Here is a 19,409-nt window from a genome sequence, read left to right as displayed (position 1 = left end):
CAGTGAGCCTGAATGCATGTTCCAGTGTATCTTAGGCTCTATTTTGACATCATAAGTCAAACACTGCGAAGTTACCACCTAAGAGGTAGATATCGATTTTGCTCTGTGACTTAACAAACCCTGCCTTGTAAGCAAGTGGTCTGCACACAATACATCGAGGAGAAGCTGCAGATAATGAAAGTTTGCCCGAATCGAGAGAGTGTCTTCGCCTACCTTGTCTAATTTAGGATGGCTGCTCCGTAAATTCTTAATGAATTGCTATTGATCAAATTTCAAATTGAGAGAGATATCCCTGTGGCTTTGATGGTCATATTAATAATATGTTGTATGCTTCATAAAGTTCAATTTGAACTCTGATTTTTGAATCAAGCGTGAAAAAGGAGACACCCATATCCATCAAATGTGAATTATCTCCTAGCCAGATCACTCTCCTCACAGAATGAAAATGAAAAATCAGAACTGTGCAGTCAACAAAGGTTGTGACTCATGGTTTCAATGAAGTCTTGCTCACAGGCTGGGAAAAAACCCAGGGCACCCACACCCTAAGCAACCCAACCATCTGGAATTCTCCCCTCTCTATATAGAATAACACTCCTTGTTGTTCAGCTGCTGTCATGCCTGATTCTTTGTGACCCTGTGGACTGCAGCACACCAGGCTTCCCTCACTATCTCCTGGAGTTTGCTCAAAACTCATGTCCATTAAGTTGGTGATGCCATCCAAATATCTCATTCTCTATTGCCCCCTTCTCCTCCTACCCTCAGTCTTTCCCAACATCATGATCTCTTCCAGTGAATCAGCTCTTTGCATCAGGTGGCCAAAGTGTTGGAGCTTCAGCTTCAGCATCAGTCCTTCCAATGAATATTCAGGGTTGATTTCCTTTAGGATAGACTGGTCTGATCTCCTTACTGTCCAAGGGACTCTCAAGAGTCTTCTCCAACACCACAATTTGAAAGCATCAATTCTTCGACGCTCACACTCCTTAGGGTGGGTCTGTTGAATCCTCATGTCTCCTGGATTTCAGTATTTGACCTCAAGAGGCAACTTATCCTATTTAAATGGGGGGGAAAAGCGATTGATAAGATGCTTAAAATCTGTTTGGAGGGCCTGATCGATTTGATACCTGAATTTCTTATAAGTATGCATTACTTTATGTGGCTGCCTATGGGGGCAGAGATGGCCAGATAGTTTTGTCTTGGCTTGGGGCAGAGGTGGTGAATTACAGATCATCCAATAGGAGCAACAGGAACTCTGAAGAGCTTTTCTTTCTGTTCCCAAAGGAAAAGTGAAGATGCTTCCTTGGGTCTTTGATAGAGACACCCAAGTTATTTTGGTAGAGCCAAAATATCAAATATTGATTCTCCTTTGCTAGACACATAGAAGAAACTTGCATGTGTTGTTTATGCGATTCTATTCACATGGGAATGTATTTTTGTTGTTAGTGGTATTGGTTGTTTTCTTCTTAATTTTGTTTCTGAAAGACACGTGTTTACGTGGCTGTCTCATCCACCTTGAACACACCCATGGCTTTCACATTCTGTAACATCAAGAACCTTTGATGAGCTGGATTCTGCAAAAGATGGAAAAAAGGGCAATGGTTTTTCCTCCTCTTCCATCCAAGTCCTTCCTGTCGCTGGGGTTCATTGGAACTTTAAGACTGGTCAGGGGTTGTAGTTGTAGCAGAATGTGTGAGTCTTATACAAAAACAGAGGTTGAAAAGCACGTGACTTATTTTGATAGAACTGCTGGAAGTTCATGTCAGTTAATTTGTACATGTTGGGTCTTCACTGTTCCATATATCACATTAAATAAGTCCAGAGAAGGCTTTCCTTCCAAGAGCCTCCATCCTAGTGCAGACCAGACCTCAAGTGATAGGATGATACTGGAGGATCAGCTGTGGTCTGACTTCTTTTTTTTTATGATAAATTGGACTGCTTCGTGGATTGCAGTGTGACCAGAGCAGAAGAAAGGGAATCTTGCAGCAGACCCCATGAATGAGCATATAATGTACTTGCATGTCAAGTTATGGGCTTCCCGGGTGGCGCTAGTGGTAAAGAACCTGCCGGCCAATGCAGGAGTCCTAAGAGACGCTGGTTCAATCCCTGGGTCGGGAAGATCCCCAGGAGGAGAGCATGGAAACCCACTCCAGTATTCTTGCCTGGGGAATCCCATGGACAGAGGAGCCTGGCAGACTACAGTCCACGGGGTCACAAAGAGTGGGACACAACTGAAACGACTTAGCACGCACGCATGTGGAGTTATGCAATAGCTATAATGAATCAAAAAGCAAGGATAGGGTAGAAAGTAAGTCGCAATGCTCCTTTATATTCACCGATCAGAGATGGCCTCTCTGAGAGGGTGACACTTGAGCTGGGACCTGAATCGAGCCAGGGTGAGAGTCAGGTGAGTAACCGTGGAACTGGAAGCATTTCAGGCTACAGCAGTAGCACGTCCGGAGGCGCTGTGGTCGATGCATGCGTGAAATGTTGAGGCTCGGAGCCTGTACAGAATATGAGTACAGGGAAATTTTCAGAGATAACATCAGAAAGACAGCCAGGGGTCCACACAAATTAGGACTTGGAGGTTACAGAAATCATTTAAGATTTTAAGTGTGATAGGAAGACACTGGAGGGTCGACAGTGGTCTTTTTTTTTTTTTTTTTTTAATGATGAGTTGGACTGGTTTTTGGATTTGCAGTATGGCCAGAGCAGAAAAATACGGAGTCTTGAAGCAACCCAAGGAGGGGTGATGCTGACCTGGTTTAGGATGATGGCTGTAGAAGAGCTGAAAACTGGTTTATTAGGCTGCATTTTGACAAGAGAACAAACAGAATGTACCAGCAGATTAGAGAGATGTGCAAGGACCAATTTGTGTTAGATGCCCGCACCTTCCCTCTTCCTCCCACGGTGTATCGGTCATTTCGTTGAAGAGTTAAGACCTTTTGAGAGCAAAGAAGACAAGCCCTTCACCCCTGCAGTAAATAACTGTCCCCCGGATAAGCTTCCCTGGTGGCTCAGAGGGTAATGAGTCTGCCTCCACTGTGGGAGACCTGGCTTTGATCCCTGGGTGGGGTAGATCCCCTGAGGAAGAAAATGGCAACCCACTCCAGTATTCTTGCCTGGAAAATCCCATGGACAAAGGAGCCTGGCTGGCTACAGCCCATAGAGTTGCAAAGAGTCCAGACATGACTGAGAGCTTCACTTTCACTTTCAGATAAACTTTGTTGAATTCCCCAGGTTTAGTCATAACTTGCTGTCATTTATTGTGCATAGTCCATGTACTAGCAAGTATGATAAATTATATACAGTATATACATATATGCATGTATGTATATATGTATGTATGTATGTATACATGTGTATAAAATTCATTACAGTATCTGAGTGGGGCAGACGTTACTATCACCGTTATTTGCAAATTTCAAAAGAACAATATGCTCAAACCCAGAGAGGTTTGGTAACTTGGCCATGGTTACCATGGTTACACAGGAGTCTATCTGATGCCACTGTTCCTTCCACTGAACTGCACTGCCCCCAAGTGCTCCTTTCATCTTGACCTTGGACGCTTGGTCTTCACCTCCAGGTGGAATTCTGCATTCTTCAGTCGTGCTGTCTTGCTTCTAGAAAACTAGTATTTGTGAACTGGGAAGTGGGCATAGTTGTTCAAATTTGGAGGAACCCAGGTGGTTCAGAGGGTAACGAATCCTTCTGCAATGCAGGAGACTCAGGAGACACGGGTTCCATCCCTGGGTTGGGAATATCCTCTAGAGAAGGAAATGGCAATCCACTCCAGTATTCTTGCCTGGAGAATCCCATGGATGGAGGAGCTTGGCGGGTTGCAAAGAGTCGGACATAACTGAGTGACTGAACACACATGCAGTAGGATTAGCTATTTATTAATTGTTTTCTTTAAAGCAATTATAACTAGGTATATACAAGGATATTTATTTTCTTCAATATTTTTGAAAAATTGCTGTCAACCTGAGTACCCAACAATGCAGTGGGTAGATAGATTAAAATATAATATCATTAAACAATAGATTATTATGACACAACTGAAGCAACTGATCACCACCACCAGGGAACTAAATGATTCTCTAAACAGATGGTCCAGTGGGAGTTTATTTGCCTTGGCCCCGTCTCCTTCATACAGCTCGTGTGTGCTGAGCACATGACGTGTGGGGCCCAGGCCTAGGGGCGCAGGACTGAGTGGCAAAGAGAAAATACTGCACATCCAGGAGGACAGAGGGGGACACCAGCCAATGGTGTTTTAGAGCAGTTCTCCAGAAATCTTTCCTTTGCTGAAAAGCAGTGGCTAAAAATCAACAGAGAAGATAAACCGTGCCCTGGAAAGTACCAGACACTTTGAGCTTGTTGTTTTGGCTACCAGTTGCCCCCTGCTTTGGGCAGCTTGTGCACATGTTTATGTGTCTCTGGGATGCAGGTGAGGCTGGGTCTCCATCTGGCAGCAAGTTTCACACCTTCTACCATGCCAGGTACCATCATGTTGGTTGGGAAGCCAGCCCAGGGACAGACTCTCAGTCCTTTTTGAGCACTTGATACAGACACGTGGGGCCTGGGAAGAAGCCTGGACCAACACTCCTGCAAACGCTGCTGAAACCAGTCTCCCTGGGGCAGTGGGTTGCTGTCCACTTTTATTAGAGACATTATTTATCAAGCTTGGGGCCACAGTGGGGAGTATCACTACCCCCTTCCATCTTTTTATTCCCCACTAACCTGAACACACACACAGATACTTGCACACCCAGGCAGCCGCACTAAGGCTTCAGATACTGTTTAGAAGAAACTTCTAAATTGACCATTCCTCTAATTGATCCTTCAGCAAATTTCATCTAAGGGTCTCTCCTTTCCATTTTGGCGATCTGATTATTCAGCAAAGTTGTCATGCAGCAAATCGATCGGTAGTTAATTGGTCTGTTTCCAGTAAAGTGTGATGTGTGTTCTAATAGGGGAAGCGCAGGGTGCTAAGGGAACATGCAGGGAAAGGAATTTAGTGAAGATCTTCCGAGTGTTGACTGAGTGCTTACAGTGGACCAGACACAGTTCAGAGCCTGTTACATGCAATAATAATACCTCCTAAAAATGAAATGTCTTTATCAGTTTACTTATGAACATTAACGATGTCTAGAGAGCTCTGAATTAGCCTGAGAAAGGGAGGGTTAATCAGGGCAGATTTAAAAAAAAAATATATACAACAGCAGGTGTCAAATGTCAGATTGGGTGATGACCACCTGCAGAATTTATTACACATGCATAAACAACAAGGTCCTACTGTACAGCATGGAGAATTATATCCTATGATAAACTGTAATGGAAAAGAATATTTTTATTTATTTATTTTTAAAAATTTTATCAGAGTAGAGTTGCTTTACAATGTTGCATTAGTTTCTGCTGTACAACAAAGTGAATCAGTTATACATATATCCCCTCTTTTTTAGATTTTCTTGCCATTTAGGTCTTTATACAGTATTGAGGAGAGTTCTCTGTGCTGTGGGCTTCCCCGGTGACTCAGTGGTAAAGAATCCCCCTGCAGTGCAGGAGATGCAGGAGATATGGGTTCGTTCCCTGGGTCAGGAAGATCCCCTGGAGGAGGGCATGGCAGTATTCTTGCCTGAAGAATCCCATGGACAGAAGAACCTGCTGGGGTACAATCCATGGGGTTGCAAAGAGTCAGACACGACTGAGCAACTTTCAGCATGTTTGCCCTGTGCTGTATAGTAGGTCCTTCTTAGCTATCTATTTTATATACAGAGTGTATATATGTCATTTCCAGTCTCCCAGTTCATCCCACCCCTTCCTTCCTTCTTTGGTATTCTTACGTTTGTTCTCTACATCTGTGTCCCTATTTCTGCTAGTGAAGTAAGTCAGAAAGAGAAAAGCAAACATCATAGAATATCACTTATATGTGGCATCTAGAAAAATGGCACAGATGAACTTATCTGCATAATGGAAAAGAATAGTTTAAAATGTGTATATATCTGTAACTGAATCCCTTTGCTTTACAGAAGAAATTAACAAACATTGTAAATCAACTATATTTCAGTTGAAAAGTACTAAAACTGAAAAAAAAAAAAATACAGATTCCACTCCATCCTGCCTTCTCCATGCCTCAGAAATTCCAGTTCCTAGATTAGGAGATAGAGCCTGACAATCAAAGTTCTTAGGAGTTTCCCCAGACCGTTCTCACAGAGGAGACCTCAGCTCACACTCCAGGAAACATTGACTTGACCTGTCAGGAATCTTTTGTCTTTCAGTGAGGAGAACATTCTGTAGATTTTTCTGGAGTCGTTCTCTGCAACATGGTGACCGATTACCATGTGGCCATGGAGCCCTCTGGAACGTGCTTGGTCCATGTAGACGTGAGCTCTCAGCGTACAATACACAGTAGATTTCAACAATGAAAATTGTTGTATGAACAATAGTATGAACATAATGTAAAGTATGTCACGCATTATCTTTATGTCAGTGACACATTGAAATGATACTATTTTTAATCTGTTGGATCAAATTAAAATATAAAAATAAATGACACCTATTTTCCATTTTATTTTTTTAATGTGGCTACTGGGAAACTTACAATGTCCTATGTAGCTTGTCTTTCAGGCTCTTATCATATTTCTATCAGAGAGCCACGTTTTCATTCATTTTGCTCCAATGAATATTGAAAGAGTATGTGTGCCCCAGGAATGGGTCTCTTAGCAGCAAGGATGCTCACCTGAAATTAAAATATTTCGACAGTTAACCTGAACATTGGTAGTGTGTCGTGTTGTTCAGTCACCGTTGTATCTGCCTCTTTGCAACCCCATGGACTGCAGCACGCCAGGCTTCCCTGTCCTCCGCTATCTTCTGGAGTTCGCTCAGACTCATGTCCAGTGATGCCGTCCAGCCATCTCATCCTCTGTCACCCTCTTCTCCTCCTGCCCTCAATCTTCCCCAACATCAGGGTCTTTTCCAGTGGGTCTGCTTTTTGCGTCAGCTGGCCAAAGTACTGGAACTTCAGCTTCAGCATCAGTTCTTCCAATGTGTGTTTGACTTTATGTTTTAATTTTGCCTCTGAGTGTGTGTGTGTGTGTCTATACGCACTGTAGCGGGACATCTCTAGGGCACAGGCCCAGAATCTGTCTCCCTTTCATCCCATTAAAACCATTGATCTGCTTACATAGATAGGGCTTGGAGGTTGCTGTACCCAGGGCTTCAGAAGGAGAACTCAGTTTGGGAGTAGTTCTGACACAGGTATTCCAAGGGTTTTACTGGAGGAACCCCACGTGGAACAGAGAGAGGGCAGGAGCCAAAATTCTCTTAGTCTTTTAAAACAAATGTATCTATTTATTTGGATGCACTGGGTCTTCGTTGCTGTGCGGGCTTTCTCTAGTCACGATGTGCAGGCTTCTCATCAGGGTGACTTATCTTGTTGCGGAGCTCCGGCTCTCGGTGCCTGGAATTCAGTAGGTGCCCCGTGGCATGTGGAATCTTGGGCCTCGAACCCATGGAATCAAACCCGTGTCCCGTGCATTGGCAGGCGGGCTCTTAACCACTAAACCACCAGGGAAGTCCATCCCCGCTACTTTGGAGGAAAAGAATCATGAGACTGAAAAAGGCAGTCTGCGAAGATAATCATTTCAAATCCAAGCTAAGGAAGTGAGCCACAGGAGAGTTCAGAAATGTCAGCGTCGGGCTGTGGTAACTCTTTAGCTCCTCTTGGAGAATGTCTTCTGCCTCTACTCTGTCCTTCTTGGAGGTTTTGAGTTATGGGATTGATTCTGCTTTCTGACTTGCATGTCTTGGGAAGCTTTTAGAAAAGCCCTGGTCACCTGCGTGGTCTACAATTATAGAAGTCATTGCCTAGATGAGACTAGGAGAAAGCTGCAGTTGTCATAGAGGAATATTCCCTAGTGAGTGCCTTCACCAATGCCAGCTGAGCATTGAGGTCTGAGACCACAGGGGCAGAAAGGGGAGCATTTCCTGGCTAAACCATCGCTCTCCAAATCGCAGGTCATGAGGACCATGGGGCCGTGTTTAGGGCCCTCCTTGTACACTCTGTGGGAGGTATGTGGCTGGTGTGTATTAAGCTCCCAATAGCTTCCAGACTCTGTCTTAGATCTGATTATGAAGGCACTATAGCTCTAACGGCATTGCAGATTCTGGGAGTGCGCATTTTGACCCTTTGTCAGGGATCCTGGTTTGAATGCATACTCTGTAGCGCTTCTCATCATGGTGGGGACTTGAGCGTTGGCACCTTCTTGCTGCCTTGGGACCGTCTAGGAGAGCTCCACCACACTGGGAGCCTCATTGGAGGACTGAGCCTATTTTATTCATCTTTCTGCCCCCAGGGACACCCCCCCCCCCCGCCCCCCAGCTATCTTTGGGACAGGAGGCGTGGGGAGGTGATGCTGAAATAAGAATAAAAGGTCTCAGGAGCATAAAGACTGTGACTTCAAATATACAGAGCGAACTCTATGGAGTGAAGTTAATGACAGTGTTCTTCCTATGCCCCTATAAGAAAATCACTTGACTGTTAGAACCTGGGGGCATGGTACCCACATGGCCCTACTGTATTTCATTCACACCCAGCTTGTGGCAGCTGGACTTAGAAGATGTTAATAATAAGTAGTATTTACATTTCTCAGTTGGGTTGACAAAGCTCTTACACAAACACAGGTTCATATTCCCCATTCAGCAGGCAGCTTATGTATTCATTTGACTCCGGCATATCAAGTTCAGATATAGCCATTGAAACTACATGTGTAACTCATAAATGACCGAAAGCATCCATGAATTGATCGCTAGAACTACACGCGATGCTGATCCTTCGGGTGCTTCTGCAGACCAAACGGCTGAGCAGGAGAGGTCAGCTTATGAAATTCTGTAGAAGAACCCTTGTAACATAATCTCCCCTCTCTGTAGATGGCTTTTAAATGCCCCTGGTTTCCTTTCATGCACTTTATCTGTGAATTAGGCAGAGCTCAGACCGAGCAGAAATCATTTTACAAACAAGGAAGATGAGGTTCAGGGAGTTCCCTGCATCACTGATCAAGGACATTGCAAAGGGAGAACTTGAACCTGGATCTTCTGGCTCCAAGCCTTTGTCCTCTGCGGGGCAGGCCAGCCTCTTGGTTTTCTTGTTGCAGAGGTCAAAAACAGACGAGGGTTCATTATGGCCTTGAGCTACAGCAAACTAGACAGCAGAGCAGTTATGTCTCACTTTGACTTTGTTTTTTTCCCTTTGATGAACTTGGGCTTCCCTGGTGGTTCAGACACTCAAGAATCTGCTTGCAGTACAGGAGATCCGGGTTCAATCTCTGGGTCAGGAAGATCCCCTGGAGAACGGAGTGATGAACTTAATGGCAACTTGGCCTCTGTGAACTCTCAGGGGTGATGGGAAATAACACACTGTGTATTTTGAGACTCAAGGAGCTTTTCTTCTGAGCATCTCGAAGTGTTTTGATTGTCTCTGGGAGCAAGTGATGTAGAATCTTCAGAAAGCATAGCTCCTAGGATCGTGGCTACTGACAGAAAGGTTATGGTGGATACCAAGGTCTTCCCAGGCCTCTTGTCTCTCCTTAGTCCTCCTTCACTCAACAAGTGGCATTGGCTTGCTCCCTCGTTCACCTGCCCCCTAGTTAGTGCTGTGCTAGACCGTGGAGAGAAAGCAGGAAACAAGATAGACTCAGCCCAGCCCCTGGGGGTGGGGGTGGGGCTGGCATTCCAGAAGGGGCACAGATACACAGTCAAGTCAGGAAGTAAGTCACCAAAATGAATGGAGATCTGCTCCATTAGGTGAAGGATGGGGATGTGGTTGGAAAGTGTGCTTAAGAAAGAGCAGTCAAGGAGGCAGGCAGCACTGGGGAGCTGACGTTTGAGCTGAGAGGTCAAGGATGAAAGGGAGCAGCTCAGATGAGCTGGCCAGGGGGAGCTGGCCAGCTCTCCCAAGGGGAGAACGAATTTGCTCGCGTCCTGGGAGTCCTGATGAGCAAGGGGTGGGGTTGGGGGTAAGATGGGGGTGAGAGCAGGGCAGGGGTGACTCAGGCAAGTTGGATTTTATTCTACGATAAGTGGGAAATCATCGAAGGATTTTAAGCAAGGGCATTAAGTATGATTAGGCTCCAGTACTCTTGCCTGGAAAATCCCATGGACGGAGGAGCCTGCTAGGCTGCAGTCCATGGGGTCACTAGGAGTCGGACACGACTAAGCGACTTTACTTTCACTTTTCACTTTCATGCATTGGAGAAGGAAATGGCAACCCACTCCAGTGTTCTTGCCTGGAGAATCCCAGGGACGGGGAGCCTGGTGGGCTGCCATCTCTGGGGTCGCACAGAATCGGACACGACTGAAGCAACTTAGCAGCAGCAGCAGCAGGCTGATACAGATTTATATTTAAATAGATGGAAAGATAGGTGACAGGCAGCTAGGCAGATAGACAGATAGATAATAGACAGATTATAGATAGATAGCTAATTGGTAGATAGACAGATGATAGATAGAGGTAGACAGATGATGGAGAGACAGAGATGATTGATAGATGATAGAGACAGTGATAAATGATAGATCATAGACACAAGTGATAGATGATAGAGAGACAGATAGACAGATAGATGACAGACAGAGATATAAATGACTGTTTCTGATTTGGTTCTGATGAAATACTGGCGGTTTATGTCAGGGTGGTGATGGTGTGAGTGACGTGGACATGTCTCACATTTCATCCTTGATTTCTGACCGGTGGGCTCTGGGGCCACGGTGAGCATCGGGGCCCAATTGTACACCTGTCCGCTTCGGCAGGGATGGCTGGTCCGCAGGGTGACGCCAGGCGCGGGTCTGTCCCCACGTGGTGTCCACCGGGCATTCCCCATCCTTCCCGCCGAGGTCCCTGGGAACCACCCCTCTTCCTCTGGACTCCGCCGCCGGAGGTCACTGGTGTGGCCAGCATCCCCGCAGCCTCGGTGGAGCTCCAGTCCACATCTTCCCTGATAACCTTGTGTCTAAATGGTGGTGTCACGGAAGGGCGTGTTTCGGGATTAGCATTTGAAAAGAAGCCTCCTTGCTTTCAGTTTGAGCTGACATGGTCCCTTTTCCTCTGTGGAGATGAAATTTATTAATCATAATAAAACCATCGGATTCTGAAGGTAGAGGTCACCCTGAGGAGCAAAAAGGAGCTTGCTCATTTATGAGGACCAGTTCGGCGCTGCTCTCCTTTTCTTCTGCCCTGGAAGGGAACGCTGCCAAACTGCTAGCTTGATTTTTCTTCGGAGGCTGACGCCCAGCCCAGAGTTATCGATGAATGACCATTAAAGGATGTGAGAGGAAAAGTGGGGGGTTACCTTTTTACATTCAGACCACCACTCTGTTGTCTCCTCAAAATGGGACATTTTTGCCACAGCAAAATCAGTCCCCAAATTAAAAAAAAAAAAAAAAAACTACTAATCATTGCTCTGAATTAGCATCTTCACCGCTTGTTTTGGAGGAACACCACGCTGTGGCATCATTTAGTAAATATCCAAGCATTTTTAGTTCACTTTTGCAATTTATAGCCAGTTCCTATAACCAGCTTTGCCAGTCGAAAATACATTAAAAATAATCCTATTACTTTTTTTTTTCCCTCCAGATCCATGACAGACTTTATTTTCTCATGAAATGAAAATCAACATCAAAGTCATCCATCATGTTCTTTTCTCCCTATTAGTAGCTGCTTCTAATTAGGGGTAAACGCCCCAGTTTCATGGGTAACCTCCATGAATAAAAGATTTATTTCAAAAAGTCATCATTCTTCTTGCTTTAACACACCCTGTCTTGGACATACATCTGCTTTTTTTTTCCTCCCTGAGAGAGGGGGAATCTTTGATTAAAGGCAGTTTCAGTGAGTCAAAGTCATAAAGGATGTCCCAAGGAATGAAAGCAAGAAGGGCTTACCTATTTGTTAGTTTCACTGAGAGATTCATCTCAGAAAAGAAACTCCTGTTCATTTTTGGGGATCAGGAGAATGCTGAATGTTGACGCTTTTGAGGATCGGGCGGAAGACTCGTGTAGATGATTTGAGCTCAGTGACCTTTGAAACAAGCAGAGGGCTTGGGAGTAAAGCATGTCCAATGAAAGCTTAGTATTTTGTTGTCCAGGCACTAAGTTGTGTCTGACTCCTTGCGATCCCATGGACTGCAGCACACCAGGCTTCCCTGTCCTTCACTATCTCCCAGAGTTTGCTCAAACTCATGTCCATTGATTTGATGATGCCATCCAGCCATCTCATTTTCTCTGTTGCTCCCCTTCTCCTCCTGTCTCAATCTTTCCCAGAATCAGGAGGTTAGTATAATCATTTTTTTTCCCCCAATCTGGAGTCTAACTCAGAGCCTGAGAGTTAGAAGGTTTTCCCCCTGGTTCTTCCTTCTCAGGCTTTATGATGTGAGATCCATCTAGTGCATTCTTATCCATCAAGTATGAGAAGGAAGATTAGAAGACAAGTAGGGAAAGAGGGGAGGAGAAGAATAAATCAATGCAAATTCGACCCCAAGGTTGATAGTATAGACCAATGACTTCTTCCTGGCTTGTTCCTTCCTTCTTTAAAGGAGTGTTCAAGATTCAAAAGCCGTTGATAATTCACACCTACCCCATCTAGTGGCTGGTTTACCCCTCCCCTAGCCACTGTGAATGTTGGTCACCAATGGTACCCAACTGCCTCTTTCTGCAGAGACTTACCCTCTCCCGAAGAATCACTGCAACTAGGAAGTTTATCCTCTGCCCTTCTAGGAAGTCTACAGCTAATGCTTAACTAACAAGAGCATTAAAAAAGCCAACCCACTTGCCTCCAGCTGGGATCAACTTTGGGGTGCAACTCAGGATTAGGGAGAAGTTAGTTTTCAGCTCAGAACTGATACACCCTTGGTTCTCTATTTTCCCTTTCTCTGAGCTGCTTGCCTCTCCCTCCTCTTAAACGTACAGCCCCCAACAAATCAGGAGTGGAAGAATCTCCATTTCAAGCTTTGCTTCCAGAGACCCTCACCTAACCTCGCCTGCATCTCAGCTGTGATCATTACCAAAACAGCAGCATTCAAACTCTAACAAGATATCTGGCAGGCCGTTCAAGGAAGGGTATCTGGAACCATGGAAAGAGCATGAGAGTTGCCCTGAGACATTCAAGGATTAGCTCTGACTCTGTCTAGCTCTGTGACTTTGAGCAAATGACCCAGTCTCTCCGAGCTCTAATACCTGATGAGTTGCATTGTTCATCCAATGTATTAGGTGTCCATCTCTTCTACATTTTTCTTCTAAAGCCTGTGCTGGGCATTAGGGCAGTGGAAGGAGGATGGTAGAGACAGGAGGAAAAATCCTCAGATATAAGGAAATGTCATCAAGAAATATTGTTCAAGGGACTTCCTGGTGGTCCAGTGGTTAAGACTTCGCCTTCCAATGCAGGTTCCATTCCTGGTCAGGGAGTTAAGATCCCACATGCCTCCTGGCCAAAAAACCAAAACATAATACAAAAGCAATATTGTAACAAATTCAATAAAGACTTTAAAAATGATCCATATAGAAAAAAACTATTAAAAAAAAAAGAGAACTATTGTTTAAAATGTATCGCTTCCTGGAACCTGGCTAGAGATTGATGAGATAGAAGTTCTGGGGTGATAGACTCAAAAATCAAATCAGGCTCTAATTCTTGAGTGGGGAGGGAGGTCCCACAAAGCCTTCAAGGAGGCTTCTGTTTGAATACATCTGTTCTTCCCTGTTCTGACATGTTCGGCACTAACTGTAAAGACTGGGTCCTTTTTGGCCCACCCTGTCTCACTTGATTGGTGACAACTTTGTTAGGAAAAGAAGACAATCTGTCTTGATTATAATGGGTCCTCTGTGGTTCCTGGCCTTCTTAAAACCACTCTTTCAAGCTGTTGCCTGCCTCCAACCCAGTGTAGAAAGGGTTGTTTGAGAGAGAGAGGAAACACACACACACACACACACACCACGTACTTTTATCACCAGCGATGTTAAGTGGACACAGGAATGCTTGTATAGGATGGACTTTTCTCATGTTTTGTGGCCGATTGGAATGTGTTTCTTATTTCTCAAGATGGATAGGGCTCCTCCACACTGTCTTGGTATTTTGTGTTTTACGGTTGTTATTGTTACTTCGTTAATCACATATTATGGCTTAATCTTCCCCTCTGTCTTCCTTCTAGTTACGGACGAGTTTATGCTACCGACCCCTACCACCACACACTTGCTCCAGCCCCCACCTACGGCGTTGGTGCCATGGTGAGTACCACTTCCTCCTCTTCCTAGCTTCCTCCTTGCCCCCCTCCCCCGGCCCCCGGCCGCCCCTCCCCCCAGCTGGGATCTCAGGATGGGTTGACGGCTGACGTCCTCTCACTTTCCCTTAATTGAATTTGTCTCTTGTGCTAACAGCAGCTAAAAAATGCCACATTAATCCTCCCAGTAAACTTGATAAATGTCTTAATTTCTTGGCAATGTCGTGCATGTAAGTTATTATATTTCTCATTTTGCAAGTCTCACCTAGCCAAGCACTTACCTTAATGGAATAATTAGTCATGTTGATAATGAAATCCATCACTAACGGAATGCAGTGTCAATGCAGAACTTTTTGTTTTCTTTTTTTTTTCCCTCCCTCCCTTGCCGCTCATTCACATAGCCCCAAGGTTCCAGCCCCACCACAGACCTCAGAGGAGCTAAGCTGCACAGTTCCAGGCCTCTGCTGTCAGGCAGCTGAGAATCTGACTGCCTCTCCTCCCCTATTACAATTCATGTTTAAAGTCATAGTCGCCCAGGAAAGAAAATAGAGAGAGAGGCACGCTTTGTGTGTGTGCCTAGTACATAAGGAATTAGAAGGAAGCAGTTTGGGAGTTGTCTTTTCTTTCTTTTTTTTTTGGTGGGAGTGGGGCTGGGTTTTTGTTTTGGGAGGGGTTTGGGGGGAGGGCAACGCTGGGAGTTGAAGGGGGGGGATGGTGAATTTGCCTGTACTTGTTCAAACTTCTATGCACTAAAAGCGTACAGTAAGACGTGCCCATCACGTGAGAGCGTATGCAATCATTACAAAGCTTTTTGGCATGCAGATTTCTGCTTGAGATCAAGATGATCAGTTCTTCTCCTAAAGATAAAGCCCCAGAGGCATTCATTGGCATCGCCAAAACTTTTCACAAAAGGAGATATTTAAGTGCCGTCTAAAACCACGGCTAGGCAATTCCCTGGAGCTTGGCGGTAGACATTCCGCCATAATTGGGAAACCTATCATTTTTTGCACAAGCTCAATGACATCCAGTAATTCATCTGCACAACTCCCCTCTCAAGAGCACCTTCCATACAGATTGTTCAGCTGAGTCAAGTAAAGAGTGGACTTACATGTTCGTCCTGCTTTCGCTATTCAGCCACTCCACTTCAACACCCAGTTCGCTGGGGGAAAGTGTTGACCAAGAGGGTTGAGTGATGACATTCAATAAGTCCTCTGCATGCAACATCTTGAGTGTAGACAGAGCCTTTCCCAACAGAGCACATTATTATCAGTGACTCAGACAGCCAACCCTAAGAGACAGCATCAATCCTTCAGCAGCCCATTTGTTTCAGAGTCCTTTTTAGCTGCTGGGGCTGGCCACCCGAATTTGGTTCTACAGAGAATTTTTGTTATAAGGAGCTATGGGGGGAGGAGGTCAGGATTGGTCCTATCTTCAATTCTCTAATAAGTGGACCCAGGATGGGTAGGGGACGCCTCCATATTGGTTGTTTCTGAGTGTCTATTTTTTCAAACACTAGTCCTTTTTTTTTTGATGATCCACATGTTCTAAAAGGAAAATGTAAAAAACACACCCCTTACATTGCTTTGTTTCAGAATGCTTTTGCATCCTTGACACACAGTATTGTTAGTAACTCAAACAAGCCAACAATAAGAGACAGCATCAATCCTTCAGCGGCCCATTTGTTTCAGAGTCCTTTAGAGCTCCCAGGACTGGCCACCCGAAGTTGGTTCTACAGGGATTTTTCGTTGTAAGGAGCGACTGGTGGGTGGGGAGAGGTCAGGCTTGGCAGTATCTTCAATTCTCTAAAAGGTGGACCCGGGATGGGTAGGGGACGCCTCCATATTGGTTGTTTCCGAGTGTCTATTTTTTCACATAGTAGTCTTTTTTGATGATCCACGTGTTGCAAAAGGAAAATGTAAAAAATACACCCCTTAAATTGCTTTGTTTCAGAATGCTTTTGCACCCTTGACTGATGCCAAGACTAGGAGCCATGCTGACGATGTGGGTCTCGTTCTTTCTTCATTGCAGGCTAGTATATACCGAGGGGGATACAACCGTTTTGCTCCATACTAAATGACAAAAACCATTAAAAAAAAAAAAAAAACAACCTTCCAACGTGGGGAAAAAGGAAGCTTTCCGAGGCCTGGGTATTGCAATACATGCAGTAGTGCATCATTTTAGCATCTAAAAAAAAAAAAATTAAATTAAAAAGAGGAAAAAAATTACATTTTTTATCTTATACCTCAGATATTTTGTTCTGTGTATTTTAATATTGTGGGTCTTTCATTTCCGAAGGTTCTGTAGTTTGGTTGCTGGCTGTAGGAAGTTTTTGTTTTTTTTTTTTTTTTTGTGGTTGATCTAGAGAGATGCTAGCTATGACTAAACACTGGTATAGGGCCATATCCAGAGTGCTGTATTCTGTAAATGAAATTATATATGCTAAATATTAAGCTACTGGGGTTATCAGCTGTTGGGGAAGAGTGTAAGTGACTACAGGAGTCATGTTCTTTTCTGCATCTGCATTATTTTATTTTATGAAACGGGAAGGGTGGGAGGGACCTAGGGGGTGGGGACTGGGGTTTGGCTGAAAGGGAAAAAAAAAAAAGTAACTGATGAATCTAAACGACCCACTGCACCAACGTCCATATAGCAACGGTTCTAAGTTACTCACTGTCAGTTCAAGCCAAAGGTTAGGTTGTTAAGAGGATGCTTCTAGAAACACTTGTACATCCAAGCTGAATGCAGCTGTGCAAACCCACCCTTTACAACCATTCCACCTGGCAGTATTCAGCTTCTTAACCAGCCACTAGTTATCTAGGCAAAAGACTGCTAGTTAGGCCATCTGCAAGCATTCTTTTTATATTTCTTCCAGTATAATAAATTATTGATATCATTGCTGACTTTTATATTATGGGAGGGAAAAAATAACATTAATAAAAAGGTGATAAAAAGCACTGTTTCTATTTTTTTCTTTTTTTCCAAAAAAAAGAAAGTAATAAAAACTTAAATTCTTTGTACCAGTGAAAAAAAAATGTATAAAATTTACATCTGTGCAGTGGCGTTGTTAAGTTCTAGAAACAGTCTTTCAAAGCTTTAGTTTTAGCCTCGTAGAACAACTGTTACAGACAAGACGTATAATTTTTATGGAATTACATGATAATCATATTCGGATTTATAGAAGCATTTTACAAGTATTGCAATCATTGGGTAGAGATAATCATGGTATTTTCATCCGCTTGGTACTTTTTGAAACATGACCGTGTTGTGTAAGCAACCTGCAATTTTTCAGTCCGTGAGAGCCCGCCCTCCCATTTTTTTCCCGATCCCCAAGGATTCTCTCAAATCAATATCTTTAGTTTTCTTTTTTTTGTCTCCAAGGCCCAGGACACTTGTCAAAAGGAAGCAAAAAAAGTAGGTCCACCCTCAACATCCCCTAAAGAACGACCCCCTCCCCCCCACCTCGGAAGCAGGGCCAAAATGACGCATCCGAAAAATTGCAGTTTGTCTGTATGCTTCTTCTGTTCGAAGTCTCTTCATGTTGTTCTGTTTACAAAGTTAATCTCAGTTGGGGTATCTGTCACGGATCTTCCTGTTTTTGTATTTAAATAAAAAAAATATATATATCCTGCAGCAAGTGGTCCCCAGTAGTTTTGCTGCCATAGTTAACAATTTCCATGTGTGCAGTGCAGGCCTTCATATGGCACGCACTTTAGTAAAGCTCTCAACTCACTGCTGTGAACCTGCCAATCCGCTGTAACAACTCTGCTTTAAGACAAAACCAGACAAAACTTAAAAAAAAAAAAAAAAGTGTTTGTGATCCAGCTTTTCTCTTGTCATCCAATGTGCATGCAGTAAGATCGGTTGGATATTAAACCATCAATAAAGTTTCACAAGATTTGAAAACCGAGTTTCTGTAGCTTTGCTATCTAAGATCACCGTGATCTTGCAAACAAAAAAAAACAAAAACAAAAAAAAAAGAGAGAGAGAGAAACGGGGGAAAAAACTGCTGCTTGGCGGCCAAAAGCAGAGAAAAATATTTCTTTTCGCCAGTCGGGGAGGGAAGAGGGGAGAGGGTGCTTGATAGCATTCCTGAGACATTCTCATCTTCCCCCATGTGGAAGAAGGTGTTATGACAACGGGTGCCTGGTTGATGTTTTTGAGGGAAAGGACATATTGAGATGCTATGGCATCCAACCCCAAAGTGGGGTGAGGTGGAAGGAACAGGGCTTTTGGGAGAATCAAGCGAAGTCTCCCATGTGTCTTAGATTTCAAAATCCAGAATTTGCACTGTATTTGGAATCACAAACATAGAATTCTTACTGTGTTGGTTCAAGTAAAATTAATTTGCAGTTTTGATTTTCATCGATGAGCTGTACTTTCCCCCATGACTGTATGTAGTTTTAATAAAATCATTTAGAGCAAGTGGGTGCCAACTGATGTTACAGACTCTTTTGTCAGGCACTCCTCCAAGAGGCCAATAAGTCATTTTAAAATGTATGTCAGAGATGTAAACAGACATTTTGGATTTTTTTAAACGGTATTTATTTGGAATGTTTTCATTTATCTAAATAACTATTGCTATTATGAATTATGGAAAAAAAAAGATTACTATCATGTGTGGTATATAGTGACTTAACACACACCTCACGCAATCTGCAAACCCAGAAAATGTGTATATCTGTCTTTAGAAATTAGTGTTTATATCACTTACAGTGGTTTGTGAATAAAGAAAACTGGTTTGTAATATCAAAAAAATAAAAGCTTAGTCTGAAAAGGTCTACGTGAGTTGGTGTTCTGATTCTTTGGCCTCTGTGTGTTTCCTGGGAGAGTGGATTCGTCACATCCACACGAGGCTGCTCTTGTGCCCACCGGGGCGGGCGGTGCAGCTGCCCAGGTAAGCAGCAGGCTTTGTCCCTGCAAGGGACCCGACTGTCTGGGTCACATGCCTCCTCTTCCTCACCCATCATTCCCAAGAAGTCAGTGGAACAACTACAGATGTCTAAGAAAGAAACAGAACTAAGCTGAATTATTTCCCCATCATGGAAACCTCAGCCTTTGGTTTAAAACAAAACAACAATCAGAAAACAACCTTATGTTTCAAATGAAAACAGCTACTAACGCCTATTAAGCTTTTAGTACATCTGTTAACTGGCTTCC

General features: G+C 43.9%; 1 protein-coding gene across 25 annotated transcripts in view; it reads left to right on the top strand.

Annotated features, from left to right (window-relative positions):
* RBFOX1 (RNA binding fox-1 homolog 1) overlaps positions 1 to 19,030 on the top strand; it is a 2,446,597-nt gene extending 2,427,567 nt beyond the window's left edge. For 8 of the 25 annotated variants that reach the window (XM_086375900.1, XM_086375911.1, XM_086375909.1 and 5 more), the window contains 2 exons: positions 14,184 to 14,259; positions 16,203 to 19,030. In XM_086375900.1, the coding sequence (XP_086232026.1) occupies positions 14,184 to 14,259; positions 16,203 to 16,325 (199 nt within the window). In that variant the 3' untranslated portion in view covers positions 16,326 to 19,030. Of the gene's footprint in view, positions 1 to 14,183; positions 14,260 to 14,653 lie in introns of all 25 variants that reach the window. The other 17 variants (XM_086375894.1, XM_086375889.1, XM_086375895.1 and 14 more) reach the window with 3 other exon arrangements.
* Positions 19,031 to 19,409: the final 379 nt, after the last annotated feature.

This window comes from Bos grunniens, chromosome 25 (assembly GCF_055505025.1).
Source record: "Bos grunniens cultivar Pamir isolate PY7600 chromosome 25, Bosgru_T2T1.0, whole genome shotgun sequence".
Taxonomy (NCBI): domain Eukaryota; kingdom Metazoa; phylum Chordata; class Mammalia; order Artiodactyla; family Bovidae; genus Bos; species Bos grunniens.
Note: the sequence above shows the minus strand (reverse complement) of the source record. Positions and strands in the feature narration are given on the sequence as shown.